This window comes from Tursiops truncatus, chromosome 17 (genome assembly GCF_011762595.2).
Source record: "Tursiops truncatus isolate mTurTru1 chromosome 17, mTurTru1.mat.Y, whole genome shotgun sequence".
NCBI classification, from domain to species: Eukaryota; Metazoa; Chordata; class Mammalia; order Artiodactyla; family Delphinidae; genus Tursiops; species Tursiops truncatus.
Window position 1 is genome coordinate 28749726 of NC_047050.1, and position 17911 is coordinate 28767636.

The 17911-nt window shown below is 42.3% G+C and overlaps 1 protein-coding gene and 1 pseudogene across 2 annotated transcripts in view; one reads left to right on the forward strand and one right to left on the reverse strand.

Annotated features, from left to right (window-relative positions):
- Positions 1–4737: 4737 nt before the first annotated feature.
- On the reverse strand, positions 4738–7080 carry LOC109548518 (D-dopachrome decarboxylase-like; annotated as a pseudogene).
- A 7604-nt stretch (positions 7081–14684) lies between these two features.
- The window catches only part of ATP6V0D2 (ATPase H+ transporting V0 subunit d2), a 47981-nt gene continuing 44754 nt past the window's right edge, over positions 14685–17911 (forward strand). The window contains exon 1 of one of the 2 annotated variants that reach the window (XM_033843079.2): positions 14685–14988. In XM_033843079.2, coding sequence (XP_033698970.1) covers positions 14859–14988 — 130 coding nt within the window. In that variant the 5' untranslated portion in view covers positions 14685–14858. The remainder of the gene's footprint in view (positions 14989–17911) is intronic. The other variant, XM_004312917.4, reaches the window with a different exon arrangement.

The window sequence follows — 17911 nt, forward strand, 5'->3', positions numbered from 1 at the left end:
ATGAAAAGAAAACCATATTTGAATACTTAGATGAACTCTTTTTAAATGAGCATTTTAACAAACAAAAATCAAAACTTTTATTCCCAAAATATTTGCACAGTTTTCATAAACATTTCAAAAACCAGTTGCTTAGAGACTGATTTCTAACCTAAATAAATCAACATTTTTTACAATTTACTGAAACATGCCCTGGATTTCCATGCTGCCATGTTTAATTCAAGCAAGACTCTATAAAAAAAAGTTAACAGAGAAAAGAACCTTGGTTTTTGATTGACTTGTGGTTTCGGGGCATTTCCACAACCTGATACTTCTCTTATATCTGTTGTTCCCATACAAGCCTTTCTCTCCAGGGAAATAGCTTTCTCTTCCTAGGACACCATCAACTGCATCCTTGCAATGGTTTTCTCTCTGACTGTTAGTCTGTGACCAATTTTCTCTCTCCAACATTTTGGAGAAACCTGCTATGGATTGAAATTGGAGGTCACAGTTTCCTTCCACATGTTAGTCTCAGAATGTGGGACACAGCCCTGTGCCCAAGAGGAGCCCATGGTCAAGCTGAAAAGCCAGCTGTGAAAGCTTTCAAGACTTAATCTCTTCACCCTGTCATCAACTCCTCTGGTGTCCAAATTTGTCAGGTGCCATTTGGCGTCAGGAATAGCAGAGAATGTTTAAATCCAGATTTATTCCTCCATTATGTGAAGCTTTATTTCTGAAATGCTGTTTTGTTTCATTTTATTTTTTAAGACATTGCTTCTTGGTTTATTCACTTCAATTGCCACATACATACTGGGTGCTTTCATGAAGTAGTAAATTTTTGGTGGGTGGTGGGGGAGTGCTTAGATTATTAAAATTATTGTTATTAGTTTGTCCCTATATGTTTGTGCCTTTAAAAATATTGAATATATAAGCATCTGCTGGAAAAATAGCTCAGATGAGGAGTTTGATAAATATTCAGACTTTATTTTTTTTTTATATTCAGACTTTAAGTGCGTTCACTAGTTTGATATTTTTATCTCATTTTTCTCATGCTTGATCTCAGCCATTACCAAAGGTTCTCAAACTATAATGTGCATAAAAATAACTCACGGGACTTCCCTGGTGGTGCAGTGGTTAAGAACCCGCCTGCCAATGCAGGGGACACGGGTTCGAGCCCTCATCCGGGAAGATCCCGCATGCCATGCCGCGGAGCAACTGGGCCCGCGTGCCATAACTACTGAGCCTGAGCTCTAGAGCCCGCGAGCCACAACTACTGAAGCCCGTGTGCCTAGAGCCCATGCTCCGCAGTTAAAGAAGCCACCGCAATGAGAAGCCCGCGCACCGGAATGAGGGGTAGACGCTGCTCGCCGCAACTAGAGAAAGCCCGCGCGCAGCAACAAAGACCCAACTCAGCCAAAATTAAATAAATAAATAAACGTTAATTAAAAACACAAAAAGGCAAACTCAGGGAGCTAGTTAAAAATGTAAATTCCAGAACACTATTCCCAAAATTTTAGATTCATTGAGCCTGGGAAAAAGACCAAGAAGTGCATTTTTAACAAACCAGTGTAAAGTGGTCTGTAAACCACAATTTGAAAATATTGTTTTAGACATTCAAATGTAAAAGTCATTAAAATTTAAATCAAAGAATCATAACCATATTCAGTGCTATTGCTCATAAATGGCAAAACTGGGCACCTAAACAGTAAATTCATAGACCCACCCAAGTGTCATCATCTCCAGGGAAAACAGATATGAGGTAGCCAGCACCAGGAGAAGGGGAGAGAGAGAGAGAGAGAGGGAGCGAGAGCGCTGGGCAAGCTCTGAATGGCTTGGACAGTGGACAGCAGGGGAGCATCAGGTACTGATTATGGCAAAGGAGGTGTTTTACCAACCCTTCTGTTAATGTTTAGTTTTGTTGTTTTCCAATTTCAGAGGTAATACGTGATTAGCACAACCTTTTTGAAAACACAAAAAGAAAGTTGACTGTTAATAATAACTTTAATTTATGGACGTATATAAAATACCTTTATTTTCATATTTGTATATTGTTATTTCCTAAAAATATCATGGTATATATAATTCAATGTAATTTTTTTCCACCGATCAGTATCCTTATTTCCCGTGTCAAAAAAAAATATCTAAAAGATGATTTTAAGTGGCTAACCAGCATTCCATCGTGTAGATATTCCACAATTTAATTAAATATTCTTTTGTTATTGAATATTCAGTCCCACTGTGTGGTGGACATGGGATGAGCCACCACCATCCCCTTCAACACAGATATTTTAAATATTTGAGAGAAGTCTTTTAATTTTTTCCTTTATTGTTTCTGCCTTTTGCATCGAACTCACACAACACTCCTACTTTGGATACACTGTGATGTTGAAATGCACTGTGTAATCAGCCTCTGTTTTTTTTTTTTTTTTTTTTTTTAATTGCGGCACGCGGACCCCTCACTGTTGTGGCCTCTCCCGTTGCGGAGCACAGGCTCCGGATGCTCAGGCTCAGCGGCCATGGCTCACAGGCCTAGCCGCTCCACGGCATGTGGGATCTTCCCGGAAGGGGGCACGAACCCTATACCCTGCATCGGCAGGCGGACTCTCAACCACTGCACCACCAGGGAAGCCCAGCCTTTGTATTTTTGATTGAACAGTTTCTCATTTTCTACCCATTTGAGATCATCAAAGCAAATTATATCTCAGGGTTCAAGAGTCATTAGACCTGGCTCTCACTGCGTTAGAAGTAGGGGAAAGTTTCGGCCTCATTCTCCTCAAGTAAATACCAACTCATCCAAATCTTTATAACTTCCTGTCTTTTGTGACTTTGCAATTTCCCATTCTTCTCATTGACCCTATTTACCACTCTAGACCTATGAAATCCCATATTGTGTTTTATTCAGTAGCCTGCTATCTAGTGGTTGAAATGGAGAAGTACAGGTATTTCCCCCCTAAAGAATAATCCCATTTCAGAATACAGCTCTAAGGTCACTCCAGTAATAACCTCATATTTGTATAAAACTATGAATAGTTTATAAATCACTTTTTAAATAGTAGAATTAATCATAAACCTAGAGTCAGAATATCTTTGTTTTATCTCCAGATCTGCAATTACTGATTTGTAACTTCTGTTTTTAAAAAAAAATTACTTAACTTTTTGAAGTTGGGTCTCCCTTTCTTTGAGGTAAGAAGGCTGTTTTTGATGTTCCTAAGTTCTTTATAATTTTCAATATGTTTTACAATTCTATTATATGTAGCATTTGGAGAACTCTTAAATCAAGAAATTTCTTTTTCAGATTCTTTAATGATTAGACACAAAAAGCCATGAATTCCTCCTTATTTCTTCAGTTGGTATGACATTCTATCAAATTATCTCTGATAATATCCCTTCCTATTCTAAGACTATAAGGTTTGTTTGTATAAAACTCTCTCTGATTACAAATCTTTCTTCTGTGACATCTTTAATAATGTAAATATAATGTATAATAATGACCTCTATAATAATGTAAAATCACCTTTCTACCTAACAATTCATTTTTCTTAGTTCATATTTTCTAATAGAAACAGTATTCTCAGCATAACAATGCCATTTATTATTCCCACTGGTGAATTTTCCATCATTAGTTCATGTAATTACCATACAAGCTTACTGCTGTAGCAAGACAGGTCCTGGGATCTCTGCCATCAAGATAGAAAAAAATAGGGCTTCCCTGGTGGTGCAGTGGTTAAGAATCTGCCTGCCAATGTAGGGGACACGGGTTCGAGCCCAGGTCCGGGAAGACCCCACATGCCGCCGAGGAACTAAGCCCGTGCACTACAACTCCTGAGCCTGTTCTCTAGAGCCCATGAGCCACAACTACTGAGCCCGGTGCCACAGCTACTGAAGCCTGCACGCTTAAAGCCCGTGCTCCAAGAGAAACCACCGCAGTGAGAAGCCCGCGCACTGCAATGAAGAGTAGAGAAAGCCACAACTAGAGAAAGCCTGGTGAAGCAACGAAGACCTAATGCAGCCGAAAATGAATAAATAAATAGACAGAAAAAAATAAAAATGAGAAACATTTGGAGGGCAGAAGAAAACATTGTAAGGTTATTACATTATAAAATACATGTGAATTCAAAAATATATAATTTCTTCAAGTGAAACGTGAATATTTATACAATAGTATGATATATGAGTTTTATAGCTTTTTAAAATTAATGTTATAAATCAGAATTTCTCAAATACTATTCCAAAGAATACTACTTCTTCAGGTTGTTAAAGACATTAATTGCCCAAACGAAGGGAGTCTTTGTCCAATCAATTGTTTGGAAAATGCTGTTTTAAAGTTAAGTGGCTCTGATCACCAAAGGACCGCCCAGCGACTTCAGTATGTTAACATGCACTTTGTCCAGGGTGGGATGTACTATCTAACCTGTTTTTTCACAGAGCTTTTCTTTACCCCCACAGAACATCTCTTATGAAACTGTCGACTGAAAAGAAAACACACACACACACACACACACACACACACACACACACACACACAGCTTAAGAGCACTAAGTTTCAGGTTTATTTTATTTTATTTTTTAGTTTTTCATGTTTGAGAGACAAAGCTCTCTTCGTTTATTTGCCATGAGGATGGGGAAGAGAACTGACAGGTCACAGGCATGTCTGCACATGGGGGTGCCAGAAGCTGGTATCCACCAGGCCCTCACTCTGCCAGGAGGCCTCTCTGGAAGGGGCTGCCAGCTCACAGATGCCTTGGACACCCTCCATGCCAATCACAAAAAAGTCACAACTGTCCCATTCTTGCCAATCTGCCTGGGATCCAGGGGAAGAAAGCAGATAATGATCCTTCAGGGGACAGAGAAAAAGATGTCATCAGCTCCTGGGTTAATGCCTCACATTCCAAGACCCGGAGACATGCACACCCACCATGGGCTCCCAGGCCAGCCTGCCTTAGCCCCCAGGCATTTTGCAAGCCTGCCTCACCCCATTAATGCTCTCCCAACAACCCCCAACAGAGCAGTGGGCATGTCAGGGATGGGATGGTGACTGCACATCATCATCGCCCTCCCAGGACAGACTCTCAACACGGCAGCCTCCATGGTCACTGTATGCCGTCTGTGGGCTCACAGGGGAACCCTCTCTCTTCCAAACCGCAGGCCCCCTGGGGACATGTGCAGTGTTCCAGCCACCTGTTTTCGCAAAGCCTGGCTTAAGAAGGCCAAGCACAGGGTGACTCCCACCCCCACCCCCACCCCCATAATATCTGTGGAGTGAGTGTGCCTCTCTCACAGAAGTGACAGGAAGTTCTTTGTGAAGAAACAGGATACTTGGGATAGCCTGGGGCCAAGGAGGTATATGTGACAACCTCAGTTTTCCCATCTGTAAATAGGCATAATGGAGGTATCTACCTCATGGGGATGGCATGTCCGCATGAGGGGTGTGGACACGGGGACAAAACTTCTAAGGATCAAATGGAATCATGCATGTGAGTTACCTATCTAGTATCTGGCACGTGGTAAATTACGCATTACTTATCATTGTTAGAATTATTATCGCTCCCCAGCTTGAGGACCAGGTCTGAGCCCCCTCCCGCCCCGGAAATGACCATTCTTCACCAGCCTTTCTGGGCCAATGAAGGCTCCATTCTGGAAGGTTCTTTCAAGCTTCTCATGCACTTAGTACTTCGTAGGCATGGACTTGGCTCAGGAATATTTTTCACCCGGGAAGAAATGCTAACCTTGCCACAGAATCCCAGGTTTGGGAGCCGTAGGGGCTTCTTGGGAATCATTTAATCCATGCCTCTCTATTCACAGAAGAGAAGGGTACAAACCAGAGATGGTTCATTTCCGGGTTTGTCTGGATCCCCCAGCTGCTCGGGACCCAGAACCCAGGTCTCCAGACATTCAGTCCAATGCTCTTTCCACTACTCCGTGGCCCTCCTGGGAACCTTACATGGGACCCAAAAGTCCCAGCCTCAGAACATACCCAAAATTCCTCCTGACCTGCTTGGAGAAGTTCTAGAAAATTACTCCTGTTTTCCTAAGATGTGGAGAAGTCTGAAGGCAGATGATAACTGGCTTTGGTTTTGTCAGGGTAACAATATCCCACCCTGCCAGGTGCCAGGGCAAGTACGGTATAGTGCCATCCCATGCAGTGCCCCCAGGGAGTGGTTAAAGACAGCCTTCCCACTTCACAGATGGAAACACTGAGGTCCAAGAGGCCACACCTTACCCAGGTATCACAGGAACCACTGCAGAGCCAGGAATTCATTCAATTCCACCACCACTCTGAAAGTGGCTGCACCACGGAGGGTGGGGGGGCAAGGGGACAATGGGCCCTGGGGCACCAGGTCCTTCTTGCACAGGGTGAGAAATTTATTTTTTCCCCAAACTTAGGAGGGGCCTGAGGTGGGATCCCTGCTCCCGGCCGCGCAGCAGTCCCAAGAGGGTCCTCTCCCTGCCCCTAAGCACCAGTCCTGGGCCAGCTCCAGCTCCTTGGTAAGGAACTCGAAGAGGCGGTGTGCCTATCACACCGATGGAGGAGACCAGCAGCTGCGCGCCGGGATCCGCCAAGTCGTTCACAGCTGAGGCCAGGCCAGATCGCACCGTCAAGTTCACGCGCTGCAGGGACACGAAAGCTTAACCTGAAGCCGGCGTAGGCCGGGATCGAGCTGAGGACCGGGGCGCGTGGAGTGCGGGAGCGCGGGTTGGAGATGCGCGGGCCCCAAGGGATTAAAGCTGGGGCCACCGGCCGGGGTTACTGGTGGTCACGTCGGGGTCCTGACTGGGCAAGGCGACACGGAACGGATGCGGGGCCGCGGGGTCACAGAGAGCTGGAGGTCAGACTCGGCGGGCGGCGGGGCGGGCGGGCGCGGAAGGGTCGGGCTCACGGTTGGGGAGCCGGGGCGGGGACAGATTCCGACCCAGGTCAGTCAACCTCCTCCCACCCCGTGCTCCCCGGCCCATGCTCACGTCCTCAGGCTTACCCAGGGTGGCAGCAGTGGCCGCGCACAGCCGCTTCTCCGGGCCCGCGGGCACGCGGCCGGCGGGCAAGTTCGTGTGCAGTTCAACGAACTGCCGAGTCCAGCGGGAAGCTGTGCGAAGGGCAGCGGCGGAGAAAGCTCAGTTTTATTTTATTTGGGAACCTTATTGAGGACTATAGCCTGGAGACAGCCTCTCAGATAGCTCTGACGTACTGCTCTGAAGAGGTAGGGGAAGAGCCAGTATAAATATGAATTTGGGGCTGGGGAATACATGTAGTCATGCGTACATGTTGGTAAGAAATTATTGCTAATCACAGAAGCAGACATCTCACGTCAATGAGTTTAGCGCTTTTCTATGTATGGGAAGGTGCAAGAATCTGGAGTCACTGAAATTCTTCCTTAGATATGCATCTTAACCATCTAGGGACGGTAATCCTAAACACAGAATGCTTCATCCTGTTTTTGCCATCCTGAATTCCCTGAATTCAGGGCGTACAGTCAGTGGGTGACTGCAAATTCAGGGCATAGAGTCGGTGGGTAACTGCAGTGCAACTTATCCCTTTGTGTAACTGGATGATAAACAACAGACACTCTGTTCTTTTTGTTTACAGACCCTTAAAACAAGAAAAGTTGCAGTGAACATGTAGGGTAAATGGAACCAGACTGTGAAATAACAGATGAAAACATTTTTAAAAAATTGCTATTTAGGAGGAAGAAAAGAAGGGCTTGCATTATGGTGAAGACCAGTGATGGTTTGGTGAGCCTTCAAGAGAGAGGAAGTAGGAGAATACCTTGGCACTTAATGAGATGTCCAAAAACATCTAACATATACAACAGGAAGTCACTTGTGGAAGCTGCAGTGCGACTTTTTTAAATGAAAAATTTATAGGTAATGTATGTTAAAGAGAAAAACCACAGGCCCCAAACAGCACCACTTTTGCTAAAGCCCATGATACCACCTAGATTTCATAGCTAACCTAACTGCAGTTTCAACCTGCCTCAGAAATGTAATCTTAATCACGCAGTCGGAATTTTCTAGTCAGCATGTTGGCCTTCTCCCCACCCCACCCCCACCCCCCATCCCAAAGGAAGAAGACGCATGCTGCATGATAAAACCCTCTGGGTCTCTTCCCTCCAAAAATAAGTTGTCCTGGCCCAAAATAATCCTTTCTTTTCTTTTACTAATGACTTCCTCTCCCCACCCTTCTTTCTATAAAAACCTTCTGCCTGTACCACTCCTGGGAGTGCTCTTGTAGTTACCAGATGGGATGCTTCCTGGTTCATGAATTGTTGAATAAAGCCTTCAGATTTACTCTGTTGAATTGTTCTTTGACGGGTAAATTAAGTGAAAAGGTGCTTGCTGTAATGTTATGATGACCCCTTGTGGTTCAAAACCAAAATGACCCTTTGAAAAATTAATCCTGGCACCATGAGCAGCAAATATCTTGGAGTTTAAATAACATTCTTTCAATGTTCCCCAAACTATTGTTAGTGGTTATCTCTTCAGAGTGGTTTTAGAGGGACTTTCATATCATGCATTGCTGTAATAGTTAAAATTTTTGCAAAAAGTATGCATTGCCCTGGTAAGCAGAGCAGAAAACGATAAAGACTAAACAAAATATGAGGGAAAATAATCATCTTTCTCAGGTAGATATTCGTTTCTCTGCAAGCCAGAATATAGAATTTGGATTAAAGTAAATTACTGCCCCTAATCTTTTTAAATAAACAGGATTTTGACCTTTTTTTTTTTTTTTTTTGATGTTGTGGGTAGAAGGGGTTTTTTGGTCTTTTTTTAATTGCGGCACGCGGGCCTCTCACTGTTGTGGCCTCTCCCGTTGCGGAGCACAGGCTCTGGACGCGCAGGCTCAGTGGCCATGGCTCACGGGCCCAGCCGCTCCGCGGCATGTGGGATCTTCCCGGACCGGGGCACGAACCCGTGTCCCCTGCATTGGCAGGCAGACTCTCAACCACTGCACCACCAGGGAAGCCCCAGGAGTTTATTAATTAATTTATTTTTTTGCTGTGTTGTGTCTTCGTTTCTGTGTGAGGACTTTCTCTAGTTGTGGCAAGCAGGGGCCACTCTTCATCGCGGTGCGCGGGCCTCTCACTATCGCGGCCTCTCTTGTTGCAGAGCACAGGCTCCAGATCCGTAGGCTCAGTAGTTGTGGCTCACGGGCCTAGTTGCTCGGCGGCCTGTGGGATCCTCCCAGACCAGGGCTCGAACCCGTGTCCCCTGCATTAGCAGGCAGATTCTCAACCACTGCACCACCAGGGAAGCCCAGGGTTTTGAACTTTTTACCTTTGCTTTAGAGTTATACTTACATCAATATTTTATCTAAGTATTATGAGTGATGATTGTTTTTTGTACTTTTCTAATCAGATTAAATTTTTTGCCCTAGAACAGATTTTGTGGTAAGAAATTAAATAGGGTCACTGAAGAACAATAAGCTATTATGAAGGAAGACACATACTGTATCAGGTCCAGCCTTAATTAACATATAAAAGCAAAAATATAATTTTGATAAAGTATAAAAACTGAATCATTAAGGCAAACAGCACATTACAAATCCCTGACAAAACAGATTTCATCACCAGCCAACATGTGAAGTACTTTTAGTATTCTCTTTAGCAAGAAGAAAATATTAAAACACACTTAAAACTTTAAATTATCCAAAACCAACAAAGCATAAATGGTCCCACTTTTAACCTCAGACGAGAGATCCTTCATGCTGAAGTGGCCCAGAAAGTCAGTGATGCTGATGACAGTTGGCAAACACTCTGGCTTATAAGAAAGGAGTTAACCGGGAGTACACACACTCTGGCTGAGCAATGTGATAGCTGTTTCGAATCAATGTCAAGGGAGCAGTCTTGCTTTGCCTGCAGTGTTCTTGTCCTGAATTCAGTCACATGCTTTCTGGGTTTTCTCACTGTAGCCCACTTTAATCATTTGAAGAACGTACACGGAATTTAAGTTCATGTGGCTTTAAAACTCAATTTTTCAGCATGATGTGTTTTTTTGGACTGATATGGGAGGTTTGTTCTGTTTTGATATGTTCTAACCAGAAAACTTAAGTACTGGAGAAAACAGTTAAGGAGAGGTAACCACAAACCCATCTACAAAGGCACTGTTTCTACTGGGCACATGTGCTCTTAGAAATCAGCCACCTTCATGTACTGACCTTAGCTTCCAGTGAGCAGCGCGGGGCTATCAGACCACTAATTGAACTGCCCACTCCAGTGCGGAGACTTTGCCTTTCTGCAAAATCTCATTAAGAACTACAATGTTAAACCAGAGCTCCTTGGAGAAATAGCCAATTCCAGGTCAGGGTAAAAATTGAACAAAATGAGTAGGGAACAGTCTGTCTACAGAAAGCAAGGAATTTGTCAGACTACTGGGGTTATATCAGAAAACAGGATGACTATGCTTAAATCCATATGTTAATAATAATATTTTTTATTTTGAAAAACAACCCTTATTGGTCACTTTTGGAGGATGCTAAGAGCCAACTTGTTATTTGGAAAACTAGTAAGTAAATGGAACGAGTTGAGCCTTTATCCTGCTTTCTTATATGAAATGTAAACTAGGGTAACCAACAGTTGTTGAAAAGTCTCTTTTTATATAGTTCTCCAGCTAATAAATGAAGAAGGAATGATAAACTAAAATATAATCATTTTGTGACTGAATGAAACAGTGGACCTAAGTGGTAATCATAAATGGCATCTGACATAAAAAAAAAAAAGAGATACGTTACATGCATCCTGATGGAAGCATTCAAGACTGCTGTTAAGTGTTCTTGCAAAAAATCTAACATGAAAGGGATCTAGTGGCCAGATTTAACTACCAACTTATAGGAATAACAGGAGATAGACCAACAAGTTCAGTGACACCTCAGAATGTAATCAGCAAATTCCAAACTGTGAAAAACTCTCCAGAACCTGAGACCAAGTGTCTTAAACAAAAAGCAGGGCTAGAGGGAGGGAAGGCGTACCTAAAAGAAAGTTAAGAGGCATGTAACCCAATTATAATGTCTCCTCATTCCAACAAGCCAAGTGTAAAAAAAATTATGCTGAGAAAATTTGAACATTAACTGGATATTTAATATTAAGGAATAGGGCTTCCCTGGTGGTGCAGTGATTGAGAGTCAGCCTGCTGATGCAGGGGACACGGGTTTGTGCCCTGGTCTAGGAAGATCCCACATGCCGTGGAGCGGCTGGGCCCGTGAGCCATGGCCGCTGAGCCTGCGCCTCCAGAGCCTGTGCTCCGCAACGAGAGAGGCCACAACAGTGAGAGGCCCACGTACCGCAAAAAAAAAAAAATAATAAATAAAAATAAAAAAATAATATTAAGGAATAACTTCAAGTACAATGGAGTCATGATTATATTATAATATATAATACAGTATATGTAACAATATTATATTATTGTTAAAGGATTTTTATCTTTTAGAGATAACTGAAATATTTATAGATAAAAAATGATATCTTGGATTTACTTGTAAATAATTAAGGATAGGGAGGAAGTAGGCAATGTTATAGAGCAGGGCCAAAAACGATGGCCCAGACCAAATCTGGCCCACCACCTGTTTTGTTTGTTTGTTTAAATATTTATTTATTTATTTGGCTGATCGGGTCTTAGTTGCGGCACCTGGGCTTCTCTCTAGTTTTGGCGGGAGGGCTCCAGAGTGCGTGGTCTTAGTTGCCCCACAGCATGTGGGACCTTAGTTTCCCAACCAGGGATCGAACCCATGTCCCCTACATTGGAAGGCGGATTCTTAACCACTGGACTACCAGGGAAATCCAATGTTTTTGGTAAATAAAATTTTATTGGAATACAATCAGGCTCATTTGTTTATGTGATCTATGACTGCTTTCTTGCTACAAAGGCAGAGTTGAGTAGTCGCAACAGAGACTGTATGGCCCACAAAGGCTAAAATATTTACTATTTGGCCCTATGGGGAAAAACCTTCGTGATCCCTGGTAAAGCTGAACTAAGACTGGCCGTGAGTGAATAATTATTGAAGCAGGGTGATGGATACATGGGGGTTAATTATAAAGTATTGTTTCCATTTATATATGCTTGAAATGTCCCATAATAAAAGGGTTTAAAGTTTATTTGTTTGAAGTGCTGATAGCTTTAGAAAAGGACTTTGACTTGGCCTTTGACTTTGTCACTGAGTATGGCATCCTGGGCCCACTCCAGGGGGCCTACACAACACTGTGTAGAGGGCCTACACAGCACTGTATCCTACACAACACTGCCTCTAAAGACACTCCGAGGGACTGTTTGGCTGGGAATGGCTACGAAGCTAATGACTCTTGGGAGCTCTTAAAATTGACAGAAATTTGTAATAAGTCCTATATATTCTACATAGATAAGCATACATACACATATACATATATTTGTATAGCATGCTACAAAACCACAATACCTTCATTCTTTGGATACAATTACCAAATACAGTGTTTCCTGGAGAAACGTGGAACTAAAGACTCTGTAAGAGCAATTTTATCCAGCAAACAGCTATTTGAGTTTCTGCCCGCCCTCAAGGCATGCTACTAGGCACTTGAGAGACAGAAAGATGATAAGATACTCTTCCTGGCTTTCAGGAACTCCTTGTAGTTAAAGAATTAGGATTACAGTTTGTAGTAACAGGAGGAAGAAGGGAAGCCATTGCAGTAGCTTCTTAGCACACAAGCCCACACCTGCTAAGCATATTAAGGATTGTATCTCATTTAATATTTACAACAAACTGAGGTGAGTGTTATTATCTTCATTTTACACATGAAAACACTGGCACTCAGAGAGAGGAAGTCATTTAAACTCATACTCTGTCGCACTCCAAAGCCCACTCTCCTAAACATCATTGGTAGTTTAAACACTGAAATGAACATTTTTATTACATTTTCACAAGAAGGACTCATTTACAAAGAAGCTCCAGATTATTGTCACTGTGCTGCGTTTCCTCTCATATCCCATGAGTTTGATCTCATTTTTGATAGGTACCTGCAGCAGGAATGAGACATTTTTGCTTTTGCTAGGTTAGAAGAGTAATGTGAAGAAAAGGAAATACTTTGCCTGCTTCATCCACTAATTTCATAATAGTGGAGAAAGTAGATGTCTATCATTTTAAAGAAACATTGGAACTTGTCTGCTTATAAATAAAAAACATGGCAAACTGAAGTTTTTCGCACACACTCACACAAAATCCATTCTTTTTTGAGCATGTGGACATTCAGGGCTAGTTCTCAGCAAAACTATGAAGACTGTGTTGTGCTCTAAATATTTAACAACTGGCTCTCTCCCCAAAATATGTATATATGTTTATCATAAATTTTATGATATAAAGGATGCATATTACCCAATTTACAAATAACAATAAAATAATACTCTTTCTTACAAATCCCATATATTTCATTGATTTTCACAGTATGCTTTCATTTATCTTTGTTCAACTCTAGAATCTGTAGCCAACCTATGGTTGCAATTGACAAACAAGTATAGTTCCAGTGACTGTTGGTTGATATTTTTATTTACATTAATGAGTAGGACAAAAATGAAACAATGAAGTCATATGTAATGTGTGTGGCTTCTTTGCTGAATAAAACAGTTTTTTGAATACTGAAAGACTATTTCTTCAAATTTTTTGCAATTCACAATGTAACTGTAACAGGAAGGGGGACGGGCCCCTTCCAGGGCCAGAAAGTGAGCTCTTGTCTAATACTCGGAAATGGATTGTCCGAGGAGACACACGTACTGACAAAGCAAAAGATTTTATTGGGAAGAGGCACCTGGGCGGAGAGTAGCAGGGTAAGGGAACCCGGGAGAAGTGCTCTGCCACATGGCTCACAGTCTTGGAAATACTGAGAAGAGACTGGAGAATTTCTGGCACCTTAACTTCAATTAAGAATTTGACACAATATGTATGAAAGTGAAATACTACATATGTAAAATAGTGTTCAGGATATTTGATACGATTTTAGAGCTAAGTGTAAGGGAGAACAAGCATTCCTTTTGGGAGCATGAAACCACAATTACGTCCTGGCTTAATTAAGCTGTGCATTTTGAGCTGCCTCCCGACTTCTGAGAGCTGGTTCCTTATTTGTGATTTGAGTAATAATACTATCAGTCCAGATACTCGTCTGAGTATCCTGAGATCCAAATGGGAAAAAGAAAATGACGAGCGCCTTGTAAAGGGTCAGATTTTGCAAAGGTAGTGGCTTATTATTAAGAATCACAACACTGTGTATCAGCTCCCAGGATTGTTTTCTGGTCTCTGCCTCTAACGACTGGGGGCAGGGAGGGAAGCAGCTACGAACCTTTGACCAGGTTAAGGCATTACTAGTCACTGGTTTTACAAACACGGTGCTGATGAGTTAGCTTCTCAGGGTTCTCCAAACTACCTGCTCACGTTTGCTCTATTTACATATAAGTTAATTAAAAAAAAAGAAGTCCTCTCTTTCTTCTTATTGATAGTCCTCAGGACACTTAGGACAAATGTAATTTACAATTGAAAGCTCAGAAGCTCAGATGGGGAAGGAATGTTTACACAACATTCTGCTGTAGCAAGGGTTCCAATAGCAAAGCGGGGAAGGGGCCATTTGCTCTCGCAGGGAAAGAGCCCTGCCCCCCGCCTTCTCACGACCCTCCTCTCCCAGCAAGGGTTTGCTCCCGGGTGCACTCGGGTTATCTAGCTGATTCACTGTTGATGTAAAAACAGGGCTGGGCAGGCGATGTTGAAAGCCACTGAAAGCGGAGGAAACTAGTCACGAAACCCCGACTATCAGCTGAGAGATCGCTTCCCGGTAACTCCGGAGAACTGCTAGCACTCTTTCCAGACTGGTGCACGTCCTCGGGGTCTGCCAGGGACGCAGAGCTGTTTTCAGCCTCTCCCGGCCGCGACCGCTTCCCCCATGCTTGAGGGCGCCGAGCTGTACTTCAACGCGGACCATGGCTACCTGGAGGGCCTGGTGCGAGGATGCAAAGCCGGCCTCCTGACCCAGCGGGACTACATCAACCTGGTCCAGTGTGAGACCCTGGAAGGTAAGCGCCGCTCTTCTCGCCGTTTAAAAAGGAAAAAAGGGATTGATGCTGCCCACTGGAAGCATGGACCAGGGGCCTGGGAGTCCAGGGCGGGTTCTTAGGCCCAGGGTCCAGACTTCAGGGGTCAATGAACTTGGACGAGGAAAAAATATTACACCTCTATTTTCAGTATTCTCTAAGTAAAATGTAGCATTTCCTTTCATTATGAATGTAGGCAACAAATCACGGCGGTTAGTACTTTGTCACAAACAGAAATTCAGTGTTTTCATATCCTCATACAGTTCTTACAGATACATTGAGATATCATTTATGTTTTCACTATTTCAAAATTATACTAGATATTGCACTCATCCTTGATATTTAATGTCTTAATAAAGAATCATGTTATTGCACATTTTAAAATATCTTAATAGCTATATTTTAAAATATTTGGTTTCCTTTGTAATACTATGTATTTTCGTTCTACATATTTATTTATTTATTTATTTTTGGCTGCCTTGGGTCTTCGTTGCTGCATGTAGGCTTTCTCTAGCTGCGGCGAGCGGGGGTTACTCTTCGTTGCTGTGAGTGGGCTTCTTATTGCGGTGGCTTCTCTTGTTGCGGAGCCCTGGCTCTAGGCACGTGGGCTTCAGTAGTTGTGGCATGTGGGCTCAGTAGTTGTGGCTCACGGGCTTAGTTGCTCCACGGCATGTGGGATCTTCCCGGACCAGGGCTCAAACCCGTGTCACCTACATTGGCAGGCGGATTCCCAGCCACTGCGTCACCAGGGAAGTCCCTCGTTCTACATATTTATAAATATTATCTGGAGAAGGATATCACCAAACTGTCCAGGGATCCATGGCCAAAAAAAATAATAATAATACCCTAAACCCTGGTCTAGAGAATTTTATTCTATTCTACTTACCAGTATCTATTAACACGAGAGTATGCATATTTGAGGTTTGTCTTTAATGGAGCTTAAGAAAAAAATCAAGAGGCATGGTATGTGGTGAAGCCATCCTAGATTCAAAAGTCCTGACTTTGACCTCTGCCAAGAATAGGTAGGTGACTTGGGGCTGAAAGCCTCTGAGCCTGATTCCTTATTTGTAAAACTTGTTGGTAGCGCCTGCTTTGCTGAGTTGTTTGGAGAAATAAATAAGGCAGGACATGAGAGAATGTGTTAAGAACTGTGAAGCACTCTACAAATGGAAATGATCTCTTTCTTTTAACCACTTTATGAGGTATGATTGACATGCAAAAAGCTTTATATATTTAACGTATACAACCTGATGAGTTTAGAGATAGGAATACACCTGGGAAATCACCACAATCTATGCTATAAACCCATCCATCACCTCCAGAGGTTTCCTCCTGCCCTCTGTTATTACTGTGTGTGTGTGTGTGTGTGTGTGTGTGTGTGTGTGTGTATGTAAACTACAGGCTCTATGCTGTACAGTAGAGCGCTACAGTAGATTTCTAGGACTTATTCATCTTGTATAATCAACACTTCGTATCCGTCTCCTCATTCCCCCCCCCCCAATTCTGGAAATTATCTTTTTCTTAAAAAAAATTATTTATTTTAAATATTTATTTATTTATTATTTTTTTGGCTGCGTGGTGTCTTAGTTGTGGTATGTGTGCTTCTCTCTAGTTGTGGCGCACAGACTCCAGAGCACATGGGCTCAGTAGTTGCGGCACAAAGACTTAGTTGCCCTGCTGCGTGTGGGACCTTAGTTCCCCAACCAGGGATTGAACAAGCATCCCCTGCATTACAAGATGGATTCTCAACCACTGGAATACCAGGGAAGTCCCTGGAAATTATCTTTAAGCTACAGTATTTTCAAAGGCTTACCAAAGATTTCACATTTAAATATATAGTATTTTTATTATTAAAAACACTACATTTGTTTACTTTGAAACATGCTTATAAAATTAATATAATAATGTCAATAATAGGGTGCTTTAAAACTTCTAGATTATTCTAGAAAAAACAAGAAAGCACTAAGGATCAAGACTGCCAGGAAGAGTATTAGAAGGCAAAATAAAACAAAAACTCAGAGGTGACTTTGCAAGCTTCTCAAGTAGGGCCGATGTTCCTGAGGCCACCTTATGGTTCTGACCAGTTAGAGCCAGAGTTAAGGCAGAACTGCCCAAGTTGAGGGAGACCCTCTCCTTTCATTAGCAATGGAAACAGCTAGACAAATCTTGTAGATGATAACTAATTCTGTTGGCTACAAATAATTGCAATATAATCTCAAATCCTAAATCACTTCAGCATATTTAATTAGGAGTTTGGTGTCCGGAGAATGTTAATCATATATATAAAATCAGCATAAATTAAGGTAGAAAAAATTAGTGAACACAGAGCATAATGAATGCTTCTGAGAGAAGCCATTTGAATGAATTCTCAATAGTTTTCAGTCTAGCTTTTAAATGGGCTGAGGAATGCAAATTTAAACATAAACAATATGTGAAATGTCTTCATGATACAAAGCAAGGTTTAGCCAGCTCACTAAAGAATTCAGAGAAAAACCACCCTCAGCTTCAGTTTGGGGGAGAAGGAAAGGTTTCAGACCCTTTTGAAGACCCGAAGAATGAACTTCTTAGAAAAATACACACAGGTGCATACATTTAGAATTTTCCATATAACATCAGGCGGTCATGGACCACCTGAAGTCATCCTGCACCCCGAGTAAGAAACTCTCTTATATACACCATTGCTTTATTGTCATTGTATCTCATGGTTTCTACCTTTCTTTCCTCCCATTAATATATATATTTTTTTCAACCATTCGTTTTACAACTGTGTTTGAATCTGTTGCCAATCTGTTCGGAGACTCTTAGGAATATTGAATATGAGCCATCAAACTATAGGTTATAATGATGCATGAGAAAATCAATCTAAATAAAGTAAGGGTTTCATCTCCTCAGTTAACTGTTGAGG